The sequence below is a fragment of the Crocodylus porosus genome, unplaced genomic scaffold (assembly GCF_001723895.1).
Source record: "Crocodylus porosus isolate Cpor-Errol unplaced genomic scaffold, CroPor_comp1, whole genome shotgun sequence".
In the NCBI taxonomy this organism is placed as follows: domain Eukaryota; kingdom Metazoa; phylum Chordata; order Crocodylia; family Crocodylidae; genus Crocodylus; species Crocodylus porosus.
In genome coordinates this window covers 66,720,264-66,743,343 of record NW_017728948.1, presented here as the reverse complement: position 1 = coordinate 66,743,343, position 23,080 = coordinate 66,720,264, and the positions used below count along the sequence as shown (strand labels likewise).

Here is a 23,080-nt window from a genome sequence, read left to right as displayed (position 1 = left end):
TTCATCCCTCCATCTTACCTCTCCCATCTGTAAAATTATGTTAAGAACTACCATACCTCATAAAGGTGCTATGAGGATTCCGATGCATCTGTAGAAGCACTATGAAGGTAGGACATACATAACAATTGCTTAAATATTATATTACAGATATTTTTGTTCCTCCTTGCAGAAACCAACAGATGGGAAGTAAAAGTAGGAAAGGTCTTCTTTTAAAGTGGGAACTTTGTTTTAAACCAAGCAGAAGTCCAACTTACATATTCCTGTGTAAAGTCTATGAGGTTTTGCAAATCAATGTCATCTCTGTATGCTCTGATGTTGTTGTTTATAAAGAAATACAGCTGGTCTTTGATCCAGTCTTTGAAAACAAATGCCAGAACACCAGCAGTGAGCTCCAGGAAGAAGATAATCCCCAGGAACACAGAAAACTATGAAGAAAAGGGAAGGAAAAAGTTTTACAACTCATTTTGTCTCTGTAACTAAAAAGGTTTCCTCCCCCTTCACAAGTCTTTCAATTATTTCTAAACGTTAATGATCTCAAAACTGGAAAGTTAGTTCAATGTCAGCATGTTTAGCAACACAAAGTAAACTTATTCCTACACATAAAAAACCTGACTTCTTATAAAAATGCAATTCATAACAAGAGCTACAGTGCCTTTTTAAGTGCCTTTTCATTTCAGCACCCAAATCCATGAAGCTCAGTCTAAGCACATGAAGCAGGCACTGGTAACAGCAGAAATTAATTAATGACTAAGTTACAATGGAATGTCTATGAAATGATTTCTTATCCACATTAAAACCAACAGAGTTATGATGATTAGTGAAAATGCAATGAATGCCAAAGGCATTACAAATGACCCACCACTCACTCTAACCATCTCCAGTGCAGCTATCTGGTATTTTAATACACAAATGGGTTCTGGTATATTAGAAATCTCTCTTGCAACTGTGCTCTTGAGTCTCATTTCAGTATGTTCTTTCTGCTTGTTCAGATACATTTTTAATTTTTCCTGCCCTACAGGAAGCTATTTCTGGTGTAACAGATGAGTTCATTTTAGGCAAGCTCAGAGAAGCAAGGACAGGAAGAAGCAAAAAAAAGTTGCAATACTTTTGTAGCAAGACAAAAGCAAGTTGGAACAAAACCAACCTTGAGAAAAGTAACTAGGAACCACCTCCTCTCTCCACACACCACTTCTGCCCCAAGGAGCCAAAGATATTGCAGGAAAGCAGCAGTTGCCTAAGCAGCATTTTCATGGACACATAAACAGATTATAGTGATGAAGGCACAATTTTATCACTACACAGGCCATGTCCATCCATGGGCTACAAGCTGAGAGGGGAGAGGAGGGTGGCTTTACAGAAGTGAGTAAACTGTGGTCTCCCTCAGCTTTAAGTGGAAAATGAGCCCTACAAGAAGTATAATTTCTAATCAAATCAACCTAGCTGCTCAATTCAAGAAGGAGCACTAAATGCAGTGAATCGTGTGTAATAGGAGTCCCTTTTATAATTGAGAGTTCAAGCCAGTATTCGGGGAGATACTTCCCATACAGCCTCAGACTGAGTAATGATGACATTAAACAATGTAGATAGCCAGAGGTGGTTAACCAGGTTAGCTTGCAGTGGAGCAGAATGCAAGGACGAGGTGCACCATATACAGACCAACTGAATGCAGGTGGTGTTGAAACAATCTGGACCACAATCAGGGATATCTGCAGGGACTTGTGATCTCAAACCAGAAGGGACAATAGGGGACTGAACTTCCATGCTAAGAATCATGTGGGCTGCATTTAATAGCACATTCATGTCCCTCATCCTTGGCAAAGGCAGCTCATTACAGACTTAGAAAGCTCACTATGCAAATTATTAAAATTGGTTCTGTCCCTGGGAAAGAAAGGCAAAAACATTAGATGGGATCCTTATAAGGAGCCATGTGCTCTACATTGACTCTTCAAAATGATTTGTATTGTAAAACCCAAAGACCTGTAATTGCTTGATAGCTTCATTGTTTAAGAGTTAAAAAGACGTTAAAACCCAAAGACCTGTAATTGCTTGATAGCTTCATTGTTTAAGAGTTAAAAAGTCAGGGAAAATCCGAAATACAATACGCCTCTGTCAAATACCCTAAAGGCATATATATTGAGAGACTGATGCTGTTAAACAGTAACACAGAACATGGTTTCACTTCTGTAACTGATGAATCAAGCAGTTGCAGAGACTACTTACGAACTTGAGGAGGAAGGTGTTCTCTCGCAGAGCTCCAATGCATCCTGCAAATCCCAAAATGAACATGACTCCTCCTACCACAAGGAAGAGCCAAACTGGATCAAAGCCTCCCAGGTCAGTAATAGAGGAGATATTGGACAGCACTCCCTGGGAAAGAAGCAATGCCAAGGAATAACAGATGTGTCTGGCTTTCTATTGTGTAAAAGTTCTCGTTTTGTTTTGCCTTTAAATTACAGAAAAATAACAGCAAATGAGTGTGGTCTACAACACTACCCCAGAGCACAACTATTAGGATCTTGGATTCAAAAACAGATGAGAAAATGGATGTTTCTTTTCAGTGCATAGTACGTATTCAAACAAACAGCATAGAGCATGAACAGAGTGCATTTGGAGAAGTATCCTTTCCAAGCAAGTCACAGGAGATTTCACACCTCATGCAGCTATGCAGAATTAGCTTGCCTGGAAGACAGAACAGCCAGTGGGGTGGGATGATGATCAATCTATTTTTGTTCCTTGTGCTGGATAGCATTAACATTTTAGGGTAAATTTTTGTAAATGTAAATTTTTATACAAGTAAACATAGTTACAAGTATTATGATCTAACAAGGAACACTTTTCACAGAACAATCATTCCACCTCTGACCACACAGTCCTTGTACTCAAAGGAAATCTATACAATAGTTTTGAGATGATGGGCCTGGAAATAAAAATGCATAACTACTGGACACTAAAAACCATGAACTGAAAACACAAACAATGATTTTATGGCTCATTACAATAAACTAACTAACTTCTGTATTTCACAGTTAAGAATGACCCTCTTCCATTTTCTACTGTCCTACTTCCTTCCACCAGGGGTGCTCATCCTTTTGCCTCCACAAGCCAGATGAGTGGCTTGTGGCTGGTCTGCGGGCCAGATTGGGCCCTGGGCACCAGGACTAAGTCCTGCACAGCCTCAGCTGGCCCCTGCCTGTCAGAATTGAGCCCCAGGGCCGTGTCAGCTCTACATAGCCCTGAATACCAGAATCAGGGCCCAGGGACCCCACATCCTTTCCACCCAGCCCTGTGTCCCAGGATCACAGCTTCATGCCACTTCCACCTGGCCCTCTGGTATTGTACCACCTCCACCTGGCCCCATGTGCCAGGATCAGGCCCCAGTGCCCTGCACTGCCCCTACTCACGCTGGGATCAAGCTCTGCGGCCCTGTACCACCTCTGCCCAGTCCCACACACTGATCAGGCCCCAGGTCACGCTGCACATCCAATCTCTACAGACTCCTGATGGAGGTTGAGCACCCCTGCCTTACATAATTCAGCTCATCTATTTCAGCTGCTTTTTACTTGATTTGTAGCTACTTCTGATTATTTCTCTTTGCTCAACAGGTTTACTGGCATTTGCCCCCTTCTTGAAATTGTTACTTTCATCTATATAATGGAGTCAAGAGCTATTGTTTTGCTTGGTATCTAAGCTTTGACTGTATCAGCTTCTTGCCCAGAGCTGAGAAAGGGCAGTAATGTCTCTACAGTTGATTCAGTAAACGATATTACCAAATATTTTGCTTCTTGCATGATCTGAGAAAGTAGAAAAAAAGGGCAAGTGCAAGCTGATTTATTTTTCAAGTTTACTTTTTAATGCTGAACCTGAATGCTTTTGGGGAAGCATAGGAACATCATAAGCAACTTCCTCAGTTGAAGAAAACAGTTATTATGAGGCCTTCCTATTGAAGATGTTAGGATGCATCTTATAGAGCCAACATAAAAAATGGGCTAGAAGAGACCTCAGAAGGCAATCAGTTCAAATCCCTGCTCAAGGAAAGACCATTCACTTCTAAAGTGCTATCTAAGAGATCTTGCTTATTTACCTCACTTATCTGTAATGATAAAACCTCTGTCAAGTAAACAGAGCAAAGTTAGTGACTTTGCATTTAACCTGAAATCTCCTAAAGGCCAAGTTTAAAGAGTTAAAATCATGGGTAACATGGGTAATAACACTAGCTTGCGACTAGATTTGTAATATGGATAATTGAAACCTTTTGAATTCTCATTATAACAGCCAGCATATACCAGGCTATCACACAGTCTCCAACTGGGAGCAGAAGTCAGGGGGGCTGCAATAATGCCAGCATCTTGAGGAGCAACAATTTCATTCTTCTAATGCTCTGGACTATACTTTGGCTGATCTCAAGAAGAGGTTCATGGGAAAGGGAAAGAGCCTTGCCTTACATCTGTGAGGCTGCAGACAAGCAACTAGGATTCTGTTCTCTGACCCAGTTCTAAACAAGAGCATTATGGTCTCAACACATTTTTCATTTCACACCAACGGGAAGCCCAGGCAAATGCTGCAAAGTGTAAACTTACATGACACTGTACCAGGTTCCACTCTTGCCTGTGCTCTACTGCAGAATTTATATCTTACTCTGTCCCCTGATAAAATACTTCTGGCCGTTCTGAATTCTGTCCCTCCCCCATGCATTATTGTAGTTGATGAGGCAACCATTCTAGACCTCAATTTTCTATAGCTTTTTCCTTTAATATAGTACATTTGCTCTTGACATATGAATTAAACTACTTTAAAAGCTGTTTATTCTTCCTGGTCTCATCCCTTCCCTTCTCTCACCTCATTTCTCTTTCTTGGCTACTGCCTCCTTGGGGAGGTCTTCATTATACCCCTGTTGAGCCTCGGATCGCTGCCAAGAATCATGGTCCTTGCCTACTTGTGCCTACTCAGTGCACAACTAAATCTGAGAGCAGCCATAAGCACCCCGGCCTGGAAGAACCTGAGCATGGCATGTACTAAAGCAGAGGTGCCAAACTTGCCCCACTCGTGGGCCAGATGCGGAAGTGACAGTGGAGCGAGCAGTAATGGCACAGTGATTAACCCAGCCATCACTCATCTCCCCCACCATCAAATGTCACCAGGGGGGCTCCAGTCCCCAGATTTGGGAGGTGGGCCCTGTCCCTTCTTGCTCCACTCCCAAATTCCCAGCCTTCTGTGAGCAAGACAATATGGCTCCATGAGCTGGATCCCACCCATGGGCCATATGTTTGAGACCCCTGTACTAAATCATATATGCTTTGCCCTTGACCACTTGGAAATGCCCACAAAATAGCAACAATTTCAAAAGCCTCCATCATGACCTTATTTCTTATGAAATATCATGGAATAAACGGTAAAACAAAGGAATCTGTTTGAAGTATGGAACCCTCATACCTGTGAGTTTTTATGGACAACTTATATGACACTAGGGCAAGTGATTATTTGTGTACATGGGGCCAAATCTATGCCACTTACTAGGTGTCTAAGTGTGACCTTATTTCACTCTACCCGAGTCCCAGGAAAGCAGTTAATGCATCTCCCTTCTGCTTGCTGCTTTTCACAACTTAGACCTATGGCTAAAACGATGACGTGTTAACATTTTTTCGGAGATCTGAGCACAATGAAATTGGATCATATGTAGGTACGTAACTCGAATGGGCCTATGGCCCATGGTGTCTCTGACATAGGGAATCATAGAATCAGTGAGTCGGGAGGGACCTAGACAGACCATCAAGTCCACCCCCCTGCCAGGGGCAGGAAGGAGCACTGGAGGTGGCAGGAGTCGTAAGACCCCAGCCAGGTGCCTACCCAGTCTCCTCTTGAAGATTTCCAGGGAAGGTGAGAGCACCACCTCTCCGGGAAGCCTGTTCCAGGCTCTGGCCACCCTTACCATGAAGTAGTCCTTCTTAATATCTAACCTAAACCTATCCTCCCTCAGCTTGTGGCCATTGTTCCTGGAATAACACTATCCTCAACTTCGCAAGAAAGACTGATAGCTGGACAATAGCAAAATTAGTAAGGACACTAGGGGTGCACCGATAGAGATTTTTGGGGCTGATACTGATAGTCGATTTTTAAGGAGGCATATTGGCTGATACCAATCCAATTTCTGATTCCAGCCTTACAGCTTGAAGAGCTGCATGCAGCCAGTAAGTCTAGTGTGGTGGAAGGAGAGGAGCGTGAAAGGGGTGTGGGGGACAGATCAAAGCCCCTGTAGTGAGGGAGGAGTGGGGGTGGGGAAAGCGCTGCCCAGCCACTGCTCATCTGGGGTGTGCAGGCAGGTGGGAGGCGGCTCCCACCGCTGCATGCTGCTTATCTGGGAGCTGCTGGTCTGACACGTGCCTGCTCATCCAACGGCTCCTGCTGCTGCTCCCACTGCTTGTCCAGGAAGGCATGGGGGCAGCCATGTGCCCCCAGATCTGCATGGGGCAGGAAGGGGCTGTGCAGTCTCTTCCCAGCCCACCGCACCCTGCACAGATCTGGGGACACCCCCCCGCCCATGTGGGAACCGCCAGATGAGCTGGTGAGCGCCAGACTAGCAGCTCTCAGACAAGCAGTGCACAGCAGTGGGAGCTGCCCTCCCTCTGCCCCCCAGATGAGCCATGGCTGGGCAGCGCTTGCCCCAGCCCCTACCCCAGCCCCACTCCTCCCTCACCACAGGGGCCTTGATCTTCCTCTTATGCCCCTTCCCTCCCCCCACCCCTTCCACCACACCCCACTTACTAGCTACATGCAGTTCTCCATGCTGCCAGGCTGTGCTCCTCATTGCTTACGTGCTGCATTGCAGCCATGCACATGCACAGGCATTTATCGACCAAATTATCAGCCACATCAGGCCGATTCCTGATATGATCAATTCTCTTTACATTGGTACTGATCCAATATTAGACTGATGTATTGGTCCACCTCTAAAAGACAGTTATGGTTTATGAGATGCCCAGCAAAAAAGAATTCTCCAATGCACACAACCAGGAGCCTTGGGAAAGGTCTGGTTGTTAAACAACAAGAACAAAGACATCATGCAACTCAATCCTGAAGTGCAAACTGGAAGCCAATAGTATGAATGTCATCCTCATGACAGATTTCTCTCTCTCCACCAAAAAGCATTCCTGCCTGACAAAGACAGATGAAAATCCCAGTTATTCCTATCCTCCTACATTACACTGCATATCCTACTAATCTGACTGTCATTCAGTAGAAAGACAAAAATAGACTTAAGACATGATATAACATAATACTGCTGACAGTCAGACTTGGCTTCTAACAGATTAGTTGGCATCTGCCCAGTTCCGACTAACTACGAATGGGCTGGTTTATACCAAGAAGGAGGAAACTTGTGTTACCTCTTGGTGTTTACTGAAAATTATGTGAAGTGTTACTCACAAATTTGCTTCCTTGTCTTTCATTATGTATGCCTTAGCACATAAGGCACTGAAATGGCTCCATGGACATGCATGATCTGAAAATAACACGCTCCCCCACCCCCAGCCAAACCCATAGAAAAGCCACGCCCTTAGATGCAAACGTGTTAAGAAGTGAAAACTTTCCCTAAGAATAAAAGGGATGTTCTGTATGTTAAAATACTACTTTATCCCACTTCCTCAGCATTTCTACTTTTTCCTTCAGAACCTGTATTAACTATCATATTAAAGAAATTCTGCCTTAAAAAGCAAAACTGCAATACAGCCATATGTTAACAGAAGCGCCTTCTAACCACATGACACAACATGGGACCTAACATACATTAGTGCTGGGAAGTGCTAATATGGGATTGGACAGGGATAGTCACCTTTATTTAAAAAAAAAAAAAAAAGAGCAGCAAGAGGATGACCCGTCATTTAACTGCATGATTCTTTTTATTTGACTTCATCACTATATAACTCAGAAGCAGTTATGACTTCAGTGGTGTTGCTCTGGATTTATAGAAAGATTAGAGACAGTGGGTGCATCTACTAGAGCCACTTTACTCATGATTGGAGCAAATTACTGTACAGTAAGAGTTATCATCTACATGTGCAGACACTTACTGAGCAGTAATTTGCTCTAATCTTGAGTAAATTTGTTACTGTAATAAAAGTAGCAAATTTACTCAGGAGTAATTACTGCACAGTAAGGCACAGCCAACTGGGAGCAAATGTGCTCCCGGTCAGCTGGGTAGCTGGGGGTAGGAGACCGCTTCCTGCCCTGGGAGCGGCCTGCTGCCAGGGCCAGCTCTGCCACCAGAGCCCACATGGAAACAATGTCTCCCTGTCCCAGCAGAAGGGAGCTCCCAGCCCCTGCTCCATGATCACACATGCAGATCAGGGAGTAGGGGCCAACAGATTCTTATCTCTCAGCAAATGTGCTCCTACTTGCTCACAGGTGTAACAATACCTGCCTGGGGTGGGTTTGCTCTAGAGTAAATTACTCTAAAGTAAACCCACCCTGGAGCATTTGCAGGGGTAGATGCACCCAGTAAATTCTACCCCTCTGCACTGAGTTTTCAGCATATATGACTCCACCAAAGTCCAATATCAATGAGAACAGAGTCTAGTTCAGAAAAAAATACAACCTGGTATTTGCATTTTTTCCCATTATCTACTAACTCTGGAATATGAAGCTCAATGCCTTCCACCCTGATTCCCAACCTGCACCCCCCACTCTCTCCCCTCCTTATTTTCAGGTTTAGTACAGTTTACAAGAGACTCCAGCAGAAGACAGAGGGGATCAGCTAGAATCTAATAGTTCTCATTTGACCTTCTCTTCTTATCCGTATTAGAAAAAGCAGAGTCTACATCAGGTAACCGTAGCTGCCGTCTAACCTGTCTGGAATCAGAAGCAGCAGGAGCTGTATATTGTCCTCACAGAATGCATCTTTAGGCACAGTTTTACTAGCCTGTATTTGGCCACCATCACCAATGTAGACAGAGTAATACTGAGCCATGCTTCCTAAAATAGACATAGCACATGGCACATGCTTAACAGCTTACTCTCATATGAAAGAATCATAAGGTGGGCACATAATAAGTTGGATCATCATGCTCAAAAGTGTTATCATTAACAAAAAATCTACCTCTCTGCACTCGGTTTTCAGAAAACAGGGCTCCACCAAATCCCAATATTCAATACCATTCAATATCTTCATTTACTGGATGGTGGACTTTACCAGAAACTATCCAGAGGAGAACAAAACAAATTATTAGAAGTCTAGAAAGCATGACACAAGAAAAGCTTGGAGAAATTGAGACTATTTAGTTTAGAGGGTGGGGGCACTAATATAACACAAAGGTTGTATTAAAAAGGGTGGCGATCCTTTGTTCTTTGCATTCCCAGTAGACAGTACAAGGAATTTCAACAAGGAAGATTTAAGTTAGATAGCTAGATCGTTTTGCAGGTGCTAAACATTGGAAAGGGTTACCTAGGGAGGTTGTGATCTCTGTCACAGAAGGTTTAAGTGAAGGTTAGACAAATGTTTTCTGGGATGGTTTAGACAAGCATGATCCAGTAAAGGTTGCACTAAGTGACCTCCTAAGGTCCCCTCCATGCCATTTTTCCCATAACTCCACATTCTTCTTTATCTTTAGATCATTTTCTTCTACTGCACACAGAAGTTCCAGTTATCAATACACTGGAGATATGTCTCAAGATATACAGGGAAACTGGCAATAAAACAGCAGCTAATCAGTCCAAATGATTAACATGGACAACAGTTGGCTGTTAAGTCTAAAGATGTGAAGAGGTATGTTTATAGCAGATTCCTGCTTACTGTTGATATGTCTATTGCTTACATTCGCTCCATTTTTGGAAATTTTAAAGTAAGCTCCCTTAAAGAAAGGAAGTGCTGCAACATTCACAGATATGCTCTGCTTTAGAACAGCAATAATTGAAGAGTTATTCTATTTCAAATCACTAAAAATAACTAGAAGTACCACCTCAAAGGGAATAGGGGAGGTGTTTTTTCTACCTACACATGTCTAATGGTTTACTAAAATGCTTATAACTAGAGTATTCAATCTATAGATTGAATGATTGTTTATGGCACAGCTTAGGAGAGGTGAAAAGCCAAACAACACCCAGATCATTAGCTGAATGCGTAAGGGAGGGTTTTAATAGGAAGTTAGAGCAGAAGACTGAACTGGAAGTACTGCATTCTGACCCTGATTCTTCCAGTGGCATGGAGTTATTTCACATTCTGTGCTACCTCACAGAGGAAGCAAAATTTAGAAACATTTGAGAAGTGCTAAAAAATCCTTAGATTATATAAATATGAAGTCTACTTCCTGGCTGCAGGAATAGCAGGAGTCGTCTGTGCTCTCTATTTCTGACTGGTCAGGTCCCTGCTACTGACATCTTTGCATCTCAAAAAAACAGGAGAAACAGCTTTTTCCCCCTTAAGTTGTTTCCACAATGCTGTCATATTTGTGTCGCATGCAGCACTGTTCTAATTGTTTAAGTATTTGCATAACAGATTTGGCATTATGCATTTCAGTTCTGCAGACTTATATTGTAATAAATCTCCTCTCACAAGGGCTTTGGGCCAGAGACATGTTGTAGTCCCAAAAGGAGAGTGAGTAGGGTATGTTCCCTGGCCAATGTCCAGCTCATCTGCGTGCAGTATTCCTCCACCCTCTCACTGCTCTGCAATATATTAGAGCTCCCGGGGAAGTATTTAACCTTTAGGTGTGACCCTAACTCAGTTCCAGTCAGAACTTGCTGCTACTGCTTGTGAAAAAACAAAAAAGTAATCAGAAACTGGAGTGAAGTCAACATAATGAAGGTCTTCATTTATAATTGTGTATTTGATTTCAGATCACCAAAGTAAAATGATGCATGTATCATGAGATGGGAAAGATTGAGCTCATATCCCTACCCCACCCCAAATACATTCTAAGAGCTAATGTCACAAGCAGGCAGCAGACAAGAGAGAAACTCATTCCTTTCACAAACAGTAAGATTTTTTTTCTCCTGCAGGAAAGGGATTGGTGGTGCATTGCATACTGCCAGAAAGCACTAGGTAGCCAATCTCAACTATGAGTCTCTGCAGCAGTAGAGCATCCTTCTCAGGGTCACTGTCTTCATTACGGTGCAGGGGCAGAGAATTCAATCCACTGTCCCGCCCCAGACAAAACCCCAGAAGGGACCTCCCTCCCCTGCCTTCTCCGCCTCCCAGCCAGAGGCAGCAGCAGCAGTTCACCATGCTGCAGCTGGAACAGGCAGAAATTAAGTTGTCCCTTTTAGGAACAGCTTCATATGAGCCCTCATACAATGAAGTTGAATTTGTCTCGTGATCGGAGGGCTCTGCAGTCATGCTCTAAAGCTGTGCCCAAACAGAAGAGCAGTTTTAAGGGGCTGATCGCAGGACAAATGTCATTTGTGTCTGTGCCCAAAGAGGACAGGTAGCAATGAGGAAGATGGGACAGTGCCAAGAAGAAAAAAAGAACCAACACAGGAAACTGAGAACTACTTATCTTCCCAGGGAGGTTTCCAAAGAAAAGATTTGAAGATGGTACAACCACTCTGCAACAGGATCTACAGGAAAACTTCAAAGACAAACTAGGCTGAGAGACCCCATTTCAGTGAAAAGAAGAACTGGGGCAGCAGGTGACAGATGAGCAGGAAAATATTCAAAATAAAGAATCCTCTTAAGCCCATTCTCCTTCCCAGAGTAAGGACTGATCTCCCTGCCTGCTCCTCTGCATAACCAGGCAGGGATCACCAACTAAACCCACATTTTTACAAAATAACAGAAAATGCAACCATTTTCAACTGTATTATTACTTTCATAATGGCAACATGCTTCTCCTTATTTTGAATGTCACAAAATGTATGCAATTTCACACTGTTGTGCATCTGAAAAAGAGTGGGGGAAGCGAGCCATTGGCATTTAGATGCGCAAAATTATTTTCATGCCAGAATCTGGTCTTTATAAAAGCAGAAGCCATGAGAGGGACTGTTTTTTTGCAAAACTTCAGTTTTCATTAATTTTCATGAAATGTTGTTATTCTTATTTTGTTCTGAAAATGCATAAAGCAGTGATTTTCAATCCAGGTGCCATGAAACTCTGCAGTTCCATTGAGATCCTGCCACAAGGTACAACACAATATTAGCACTGTTATGTGTGTGAACATCTACACAAGCTAAACACAGAGATTTCAAATAGAAACCCAGAGCATCAAAAACATTCTGACCTGTTGTGGTATTTTAGAGTTCTTTGCAACAGAAGAATTGCTCTATTTTCCCAAGTCAAAAAATGAATAAAAGCTCAGAACTGGCATTTTCTGAGGGATGCCTCAAGTCTAAGAAGTGCCTTGGATCTAATGAAGTTGAGAATCACCAACAGAAAACAGTTGCAGCAGCAGCACACGGACAGGCTGAGAACAGAAAGGAAGACTTGTCTAATTTTCTTGGCATGGAGAAGCAGAATTAAAAAAAAGTAAACAGCCAGCTCAAGTATCAAGAAAAGTAAAATTTGATTTTTAAAATTATTTTTATTCATTAGCAAATGTATTATAAACCCAGTTAGAACTCATTCACATGACCACCCTATGGTGTAAAATCCACAAATGCAACACTAACAAGCAAAGGGTATGTGCCAGGCACTGCCCAATTTGCCTGCAGCACTAGGAAGATGCACACAATTCCAATTTCCAACCAAGCATTAAAACATCTGTGGGCTGGAATACATGTGTATACAACTATGCAGCAAGTACTGCTTCCCTCCCTCCTGATCTTTTTCATTCCCTGGGACACAGAGAGACAGGCAAAAGGTGATTAATTTAGTCTGACAGACACAATCTCTCCACACACCAGGTTCTCTGCTTCAGCATCTCTCACATTATTCTCTCAGGTTCATGATTTAGGGGGCAAAGTCTTCAGAATCGGTTTAGTCCGGTTGACTGGTTGCCAAGCCAGTTCCACTGACTGCCTGACAAGCAAGTTCTACAGCTCCCCTAAAGGCTGTAAGGAACGTCACAAGCCTCTTGCAGCAAGTTACTTCCCTTAAAGAGAAGTTTTCACCAAAGTCCCCTTTAGCAAACTAGAAGGGAAAAAAATCCCAGGCAAACAAGATTTCAGTATGCTTCTCACACTTAGGGTGAATTGGACTGTTATTAAAAACGGAATTATTATCGTAGACCCAGCTCTGGTTGGTTCTGATCTCCCGATTTTTCTATATTGTTTGGCATATTGATTTTCTGTAGTCTATTAAATGCCTTGGGATGTGGCAAGTATGAGTACGGGAATGAAAATGATGTATGAAAAGATAAAATAGCTAGGAAGAAACTGTAAGGTCAGTGGAAGAGGACAGATAAGGATTCGGCCTGTGCGAAACAGCAAGTATTCACTTTGGATTCAGCCAATTCACTGTCCTGATTCGATTCAGCCGAATCGGATGCAAAGATTCGGTGCCACTTCCAAGATTCAGCCATAAACTAAACAGGCAGCAGTCCTTGACACTGGACACAGCTGCCTCCAGCTGTTAAGTCTGCTGTGGTGGGCAGAGGGGAGGAGGAAGGGAGGTGAAGGGAGCAGATAAACACCCCCACAGCAAAGGAGGAATTGGGGCTGGGACCCAGGCTGGGGCAAGTGCTGCCCAGGAAGGGGGTGTGAGACGGCTCGCACTGCTTATCTGGGAGCTGCTCATGTGGTAGGTTGTCCAGCAGCCCTCATTGCTGCTCCTGCCACCAGTCCAGAAGAGCACGGAGCAGAGGCGTGTGCCCCAGGATCTGCATGGGGCAGGCACAGCCAAGGCTGTGCCAGGCAAAAGGAAGATGATGCTGGGAGTGGGGGCTGTAATGCCCCCACCACTTGCCCAGCCGGTGTGGGGCCATGCTCGCCCAGTGGTGCAGGAACAGCGCGAGACTGAGCCATTGCCCTGCCTCTGGACAAGTGGCATGCAGTGGCGGGAGCCAGCCTGGCCTCTCCACGCCTCATGGATGAGCAGCAGCTTCGTCCCGGCTGGCCAAGCAGCAGCAGGGCATGGGGGAAGGGGGGGGGGGGGTCATGTGCCACCTGAAAACTCGCTGCAGCCTCCCCATAGCCCCCATCCCACCCCAATCTGGAGGCACATGCCCCCCCGCCCCACATGCCTTGCCACCCAGCCAGGGTGAAGCCACTACTAGTCTGGAGGCCGTGAAGGTGGCTCAGTCTTGCACCAGTCCCGCAACAGCTGGGTGAGTGGTGTGGGGAGGCAGGGTAGAGGGGGGCGGGGGGGTGGCACAGCCCCCACTCCCAGCGCCTTCTGCCTTTCGCCCAGCCCTACCCGCCCTGTGCAGATCCTGGGGCACACACACACCCCTGCCACATGCTCTCCAGAACAGTGGCCGGAGCAATGGTGAGAGCTGCTGGACAATCCGCCACATGAGAAGGTCCTAGACCAGTGGCACAAGCCCCACCCCCTTCCCTCCCCAGGCAGTGCTTGCCCCAGCCTCAGTCCCAGCCCCCCCCTCGCTGTGGGGGCATGATCTGCCTCTCCCTCACACCCTGTCCCTCCTCTTTCCACCCACCACAACAGACTTACCAGCTGGAGGCAGCTGTGTCCAGCGTCAAGGACTGCTGCCCGTTTAGTCTATGGCCAAATCTCCAAAGCAGCGCCGAATCTTTTCCGATTCGACTGGGACCTTTTATTGGGTCTCCCAATTCCATTTGGATTCAGAGATTCAGCTACTGAAATGGGCCGAATCAAATCAGCTACTGAAGCTTTGCACAGCCCTAATAAAGATGCCCATAAGTCACAACTTAGATGAACAGAACGATGTCATAAGATCCTCTTAAAAACACACACACACACACACACACACACACACACACACTCTTAAACAAATGTTACACAAAGGCACTGCTACTGGATGCCACTTAAGTGCAGCCTCAAAAACTCCTGAAGGTGGAATATTTTAAGCCTCGTCTGTACCACATCAGGCAGTGTTGTCCTGAGTAAGAAAACAATTTTAAAAGGCATGCCAAAATTTTGCCTGTACACATACTCATAGCAGCTACTGAAGTAAGTGGATGCTCTGTTTGAGGAAATAATCTGACCTTAAAAAAAGGGACATTTTTATTCATTAATGAATAATTAACTGAATAGATTAATGACAGGCTGTCAGACTAGGAGCCTGATAGTCCTAACTAGTACTTTGCTGCTTTGGGATTTTTTTTTTCTTAAATTAAGTAACGTTTACTTGAGTCTCTAATTTATGATATACTATATAAATTTGATATGATACTGCTCTATTTCAAGGAGAGAAAATGGTTTCAGTTTCTGGCTATTGATAATTTTAAATAGGATACACTCCTCTAAGAAGAGACAGATCCACAAGAGATCTATAATAAGAACTAAAGAATCGTTATTTTGCCAGAATGCCCTTTTGCTCATGGACTGATTTAGTTCAGTGGCATGTAGTCTAGGAACTCTATCATAACCATAGAAAAATGAACTTGCACTATTTGCTGAAATACTAGATGAATTTCTCAAGAAGCCAATTTAAAATAAAGCATGTACTTATATGCATTAAACCTTTAAAAGACATAAGCATACACTTCACTCACTACATACACACACTAAGTAGCTCTACTGAACTCACTGAGAATATTCAGACTGTATAAAATTAAGCGCCTGTTTACAGCAGGATCAGGCTACAGTGCAATGGGGGCTTTAATGGTGTATTTCTCTGCCTATTCAAATTCATTTAAGATTAAGTCTTATCTTACAACTTTACATAACCTTTATTCAGAAGGAACACACAGACCAGTTGAAAAATTCCAAACTATTCGACTGCCCAGACAGGAAAAGACTCTGAACTTTAAAACACAAAACCTTACCCAAGAAGCAGGTTCCCAAGGCATTATTTATCTGTGGTCAATACAACCTATAGTGGCAGTAGTGAACCCAGTATAAATGCACAGCACTTACAATGTGCTTTTCATTTTTAGCACTGTTCTGTATATTGTTTCAGTCTCAGAAACCTTTATCATCAGAGGTATTTATTATTAAAAATACTGAGAGCAAAAACGAAAGAACAGCTTTCATGTTATTTGCTGTTATGTTGACAAACTGAGCTCCTTACCCAGACTCCTGATGCATATTTTAATTTTATACTTTAGAGCAGTGGTGCTCAACCTACGGCCTGCAGAATCCAGGTTGCCACCATTCCCCTCCCACCAAATTTCCAGACCCACTCGGAGTTCCATGGGCTGGACAACATGGCCCTGCAGACTGGATTACAGCACACAAAGCTAGTCTGCAGCCAAATCACACTGGTGTATGTGGCTGGGCCAACATAACGGATCACCTCCGTGAATCAACCCCACACATGGGATCTGACCCACAGACCAGCCCCATGCCATTCATCCAGCTTATGGGACTTGGACAGTTTGAGCACCACTACTTTAGAGCTAAAAGTACTGGTCTTCACACCTCCCATGCCTAAGCAAATATTCAAAATGTGGCTCAGTCCTGCAAATCATTCCCCTCAGAGTAATGAGCCTGTTTCACAAAAGTAAGTGATCAGAATGAGAACAAAAGACATTCTATAGTGTACAGTTTTATTAACACAGTAGAAAAAACAGTATTATCTTTTTGTCAGTCTCAGGCTTCTTTTTTGAATTGGGACATACTAGTTTAAACCACAGCTACACACACTGTTGTAAATTCACACAGTAAAACTCAGAACATTAGATTTCATAAATGGGTGGCTGCAGCTTCCTTTTGAATCCTAGGGAATACGCCTGTGCTGAAATGGCTGCTCTGCATGCAGTTATCAGTCCACCTCTTTTGCCAAAGCACACCCAGGAAAGATGCCAAGCATCTCCAAGGTGAGACAAACTACGATCACATTCAAAAGCAAGGCTAATTTTCTTTGGACTACAGACTGCATATGAATGGGTGGACCATGCAAAGCATAGCAATTTAAATCGCTTGCAAAATAAAAAATAATTTTAAAAAAAGTGTGCTGTAGTTCAACTTACCTTTTCATTCCATGCCCATAATCCAATTCCAAGAAACGCTATGCCCAGAAACTGGAAAAAAAGACAACAGAGGAAGCTGGCATAAGAAATATAAATATGCTGGTACAAATATTTTGTGTATATATATATTTCCCTATCATCTTCTTCAGAAGGACCAGCCCTAATATTATTTCAGATTAGGAATATAAAATGGGAAGAGGCATCTCAGGCTTTTGCATCCAGTCCTCTGAGTAAGCAGGCAAACATTTATCCAGAAGCCTAGAAATATGTTATAGCTGCTGAGATTACCAGTTAGGGTAACAGTGAATAACTTGGACGGTAGAGGTATTCACTGTACGGAGCTAGGGACAGACATTACACATAAAACAGTTTAAGTGATCAGAAACTGGTTTAAACCTGTAACAGAACAGATGTTCAATGCACATAAACCAGTCTGAAAATGGCTGAAACCAGTTTGAGATAAACCTGGTTGAATGCAGTATCAGACTTAACTGATCTGGGTCAAACCAGTTTATGCAATGTTTGTCCCAGACCTCTTGCTGGTTCAAGTTAAATCAGACTCCCCTAGCACGCTCCCGGCATGCTCTCTGGGCTAGGTGGGGCTCTCTGCTTCACAGCAGGGCTAGCACCTCCCCTCTGCTCCCTGGCTGCAGCTGTGGCAGAGACTTGCAGACACAGCAGCATCTGCCTGGCTTCCTCCCGCTCTCCCCTTTCCCTCACCACTCTCTGCTAGGCAGTGATCCCCCATCCCCTCTGACTTACACAAACACCTCAGCATTAGCTAGCAGACCACATGCTCGCTACATGATGTGGCAGACAGCAGCGTCAGTTTAGGACTTTTTGGAGCTAATTACCAACCGAGCTGTTGATGTCCCTCCGTTCCTTCTTTGTTTAAGAAGAGTATGAACTAATGAGAGAGGCTTTGTTTTCTGGTGGGGTGATAAAAACTGATAACAGAGCTGATAAATGCTCTGTTATCAAGGCAGCGGCTCCCTAATCCTGCTGGGCCCTGGCCACGCCCCCCTCAGCTCAGTCCTGTGAAAGGGAAAGGAGGGCTGCTCTAGCACCCCCCGGCTTCTAGCCTGAGCCACTGCAGGTATGTGCCTGCATGTCTGGGATGTCTGTCCAGCTATAAACTGATTTAGCCTAGCCAGGTTAGACTAAGGCTCAGGCTTTTTGAATGTGTGTCTTTAGCCTGGGAGACCAGTCTGCTAGGAGGAACAGGATTAGAATCAAATTCATGTATGTCAAAGTGGCTTTGATAGCATTAACTTCTAGGTCAATATTGAACTGGGCTTGATGTGAATCAACGACATAAGAGAAACGTCATTATCTGCCAATTCCCTGATCCACCTAGTCCTTACTGCCTTCCCCTTTGCTACTAAAATGTTACTGGGTCCTAGGATCTAGGCAAACAGGATTATTGGCTACATGCTCTGATACAAAGAATTTTAAGAGCAGTCCCCAAACACTTTCTATACATATAGCTGCAAAATGACTAAGGAAACACCAAGTAGCTGGGTTTGCATGCAACATTCAGTGCATAAGAGATTTCAGTGAATAACTGGAAAAGCAGGAACTGATTTTATGAAATAACATAAGGATACTGTTACCCAAGAAAATACTAGAGTTAAGCCACTCCAATGGACCTACTAGATTACACGACAAACATAGACGTGCCTCATGTCCCCACACCATTTTAAAAAGGTTGCAATGGGGACAAAAAGTGCTTGCCTAATTACTGAATGTACTAACCACTGGTATCCACCCCTCATTGCACAACACTGAGATCACCTCTTAAATTTCTATTTATTACAGAAAGGGTTTCCATATCATTAGAACACAGCCAAGCTAGTCAGACAGAGAAAGCAAAAAAGCATGTGCACGTGAGTACACGTGTCCATCCCATGGTTTTTAAAACTAAGACTAGGCTGCAGACGACATGCACAAGGTTTGCGGACATGGAGAGGAATGCAGATGGAACTGCAAATTCTGGTTTTCTTTGTGGTTCTTCTACAGTAAACTGATACTCTTCATAAATTTTTTGGCCCACGGTATATTTCTTCTTCAGATCTGTTTGAACAGTTTAGTATACTAATGGATTTTCTTTCCAAAACTATGCCAAATAAATAAAAGTCTGAAGGGAACACAAAGGAAAGCAAAGGAAAGGAAAAGAAAGGAAAAGAAAGGAAAAGAAAACCTATACATTTCCCCCATGCTGAATTCAACAGCTTCAAAGTGAGGACTGCTTTGCTTCTTACATTTCTACACTTTTTAAAGTAGAAATTTTAGTTCTATGCCACAGGATTTCTTTAATGTGCAACTTTAATATTAAAATGGAATACTCAGTCCTTTGCCCTGTATTTAGGAGGTCACATTGCCCAATAGCTTTGAAGTTGTATTATTAGGAAATGTCCTCCAAACTATTTTAAAAATATATATTGAGCTCGTGGCCCAATACTCTGGCCTCTACAAGTACGTGATTCCTCTTGAAGTCAATGGGAATTGTATGTGGAACTGCAGGAACAGATCCTACTGTACATAATGACTGTAACAAGACCCAAAGACTAATGCTGTTTTATCCATGTTTATCTACACAAACAGGAAATGTTGGACTATACCCTATATTTACAAAAGAGTCACATACACAGGCACACGTGCATGTGCATACATGCACACACACAGCTTGCCTTCCATGGTGATCTACAGCAAATAAAAATATACATCCACATAACTGTGGGACGGAAAGATCAAGTCTTAAATCCAGGTAGTTAATTAGGGGAACATTAGCTAAACTGAACTTATGACATCTTAGATAGACTTACACAGTTAGATACACCGTGACAGTTTCCTGCACTGAAAGGACACAGTATGTCAAATTTTTGAAACAAGACTGGCCTGATGACTGGAAAGCATTATCCACAAGTGCTCTTTAATAGAGTCAATTCATCATAAAAAGAGGTACATCACCCTGTCAGACAAAAGGAAAAGCCTTACTCTGTGCAAAACAGATGATGATTAGACCATAGGAAACTGTCTGCATCTAATCTCACCTCCTAACAGATGCTCCAAATCTGAGATGGGGCATAGAAGTACAGACTCCTCTACTGAGAGCTGAATTAGGAACCACTAGAAATGATCGCATGTTTTACAGCACCTGTAACCAACCTAGCCGAGCTGTCATCCACATGGATGCTGAAATCCCTCAAAACCAAAACAGCCTCAGCCTCTCAAAGGACAAAAGCCAGGCAGCCTGGACAGGAAGCAGCCATGGTAATCTGGGCATTTACAGACATGTTCTAGGAGGCAGTGGGGAGGGGAGGAAAAGGAGAGGGCACCAATCAGTGCAGTTCCGAGATCCTTGCTAATTAAAAGCACCCACAGCAACATGTACTAGTGTCCCCATGATGAAAAATGGGGGCAGGGCACTTTGAACTAAAAGTTGTTGAATGAGCTTTAGTTTACTTTAAAGTGCTCTGATGCCGTTTTTCATTGTGGGGACACTGACATGCATGATGCTGGAGTCTCCTGGAGTGCAATAATTACCACATTCCAGCAGACTTGATCAATCAAGTTCTCTCCAACGCACTGGAATTACAGTGCATCAGAGTAGCCTCTCTGCATGTGTATAGGAGCCCTCTGTCTTCCATGCACCCGTAATCAGCCCTTTCCTAGCACCTGCATATCAGACATGCTCCTCTGGCCAACAGAGCACTTCTGACAAATGCAAGCAACATGGTCACTTTCAAGTCCAAAACTAATCCTTCCTTCAACAGATTTTTCAACCTCTTTCCAGATGGGGAATAGGCCTTCTCTGCACCACTGGCTAGAACTTCAGCTAGTGAGCTACAGAAAAGCCCTTCTGAGTCTCTTCCCTTGCCGGACCCAAGCACTAACACTCCTCACTCCTACACAAAAGTCCCTCACTTAATCATGCAGGGTTAAAATGTGTTTTAATAAATTAAATAAGTTTAACTCATACGGAACTTTAAGTTCACTATCCCTCATTGTATTCCCAGAGGACACCTGACTGTGATGACCAACTATCATTGTCAAGTTTTTCTACTTCATCTTGCAAAGCCTGAATTTCTTTTTTTTTTTCATTTATCTTTTCCAATAGGGAGAAATTCCACTTCAGCTCTGATTCAGTGTCACAAGTCTATTACAGCTTCCGATAAATATAAAAAGAGGAGCAGCATTGAGAATACTGAGACCCTAAGCTTCAGACATGGATGCGTTTGCAATTCAAATACAGAATTCTTGTGCATTCAGTTCTGTGGCCAGAAAAGTCAGTGTCCGAGAGAGAGAGAAGAGAAAGAGAGAGATCTTAAATCAGAAATACACAATAACTCAAATAAATAGATAAATAAAATATACTGCATAAAAAGAGAAAGCAAGAAAGCATTTTATCCAATTTTCTTTCAAGTGTTAAAAACGAAAAATGCCACAACAACACAGAACGAATGCAGGAGAACAAGAAATGTAAACAGGAGCAGAAGGAGAAGTCAGCAAGGGAGTATCAGGAGCGCACCAGGAAATGTGAGGGGTCAGGGCTTTATGCTAGGGACTTCTAAGCCAAGGTGTCCCGAGTAGGCAAGGTCAGGAAGTCAGGATCTGAAATAGAGTCGGAGCTAGAAACTGGAACCTAGACAGGAGCCACAAGCCTGGAACTAGGAGCCACATGCCTGGAGACAGGGATCTGAACTGAAGTATGGCTACATAAAGAGGAGATAGCCAGGAAGATATCTGTGCTGTTGAGTGGCCTCTTGAACACTGAAAGGGCTGCTGATCATATGCAGGCAGCTGGGTAACTGGCGCCAGCTGGAGGTAAGTAGGCCACTGGCAGCAAGGCCCATTTAGACAGACAGGGCCAGCTGGGGACTAGTCAGCCTGCCTGCTGCCCTGACTCCTACCAGAACAAAAACAGCCTGGAATTGAGTGAAATCCAAAAAGTAAACATTAGCAGCACCAATTACATTAGATTGTTTAAATCATTTGACTGTTAAGTTCAGCAATAAGAAACTTGGCAAGGATTTTTTTTTTTAAATAAATGTTTATTTTGAAAGTGACGTTTCACATTTTGAAGGATGTCACAAACTCTCCAGGCCTGGGCTAAGCACAGCCAATCACATACTGAGCTAAAGGAAATTAAGCTGTCCTCCTTGAATTGAAGGGCCGACACTGCAATTTCAAACTATGATATAATCATCTTGTATTCTTCAAAGAGAATATCTGCATCTTCTGGGATGTGTCATTTGCTAGATAAAGTCCAAGTGGAAAGAACTGTGAAATTAATTGTATAAGCACTCAAGAAACATCCATTTGGATACAACTGTTGACAGAGCCTGAATCTAAATCCTTATCCCAAATATTGCCTCTGAAAGGAAGAACCAAAATACTGGTTACAAGCAAATATAAACCTGGATCTTCAAATTCCACACCCAAATCTGAATTTTCCTGGGTTTGGGATGTTTGGATTTATCATGCTACAGAGACTGGCTGAAGATGGGAACTATGATTTGAACCTGAACCTGGGATTTTGGTTTGGGCCAGTCCCTAACAAACCATGATCATCTGTAATATTCTAAATTAGGCTAGAATATAAGCTATCAACTGCTTAAAAATGTACTCCCATTTGTGATGTGCCTATTACAGAGTGCCAAAAAGCACATTTTAGGAATAGCTAACATTGCTGTTTTTCCAAGTTTTCACAGTTTGCTTAAGCAAGTTGTACTAAGCCCTTGTGGTTAAACTGGCTGCAGTTGATACCTGAAGGGTTACAGCTGCACAGTACATAAGCACATGAAGCCCAAACATACAACGTTTTGTTTTCTTTGCAGTAACAGGTCCTCCCTTCACAGCTTTTCTTGCACAAGAAATAATACAAATAAATGACAAAAAAAAGTATAACAATCTGTATTACCACCTTTGGAAACAGCAAATCTCTTTGAGAACTTTTGGAAAATGCTTGGTTTTCTGTGAGCAGATCAATGTTTGCTTCTACAGGGTAACAACAGTATGAATAAAAGTTTTATGAGCAGTGTCATATCTATGACAATTTATACCAGCTGCGGTTTTGAATCATACATGTAGATATACTTAA

At 43.1% G+C, this 23,080-nt stretch overlaps 1 protein-coding gene across 2 annotated transcripts in view; it reads right to left on the bottom strand.

Annotated features, from left to right (window-relative positions):
• TSPAN5 (tetraspanin 5) overlaps window positions 1–23,080 on the bottom strand; it is a 111,339-nt gene that overhangs the window by 10,878 nt on the left and 77,381 nt on the right. Inside the window, exons 2-4 of one of the 2 annotated variants that reach the window (XM_019553076.1) lie at window positions 16,978–17,028; window positions 2,221–2,367; window positions 255–425 (exon numbers count right to left, since the gene is read on the bottom strand). In XM_019553076.1, the coding sequence (XP_019408621.1) occupies window positions 255–425; window positions 2,221–2,367; window positions 16,978–17,028 (369 nt within the window). The remainder of the gene's footprint in view (window positions 1–254; window positions 426–2,220; window positions 2,368–16,977; window positions 17,029–23,080) is intronic. The other variant, XM_019553077.1, reaches the window with a different exon arrangement.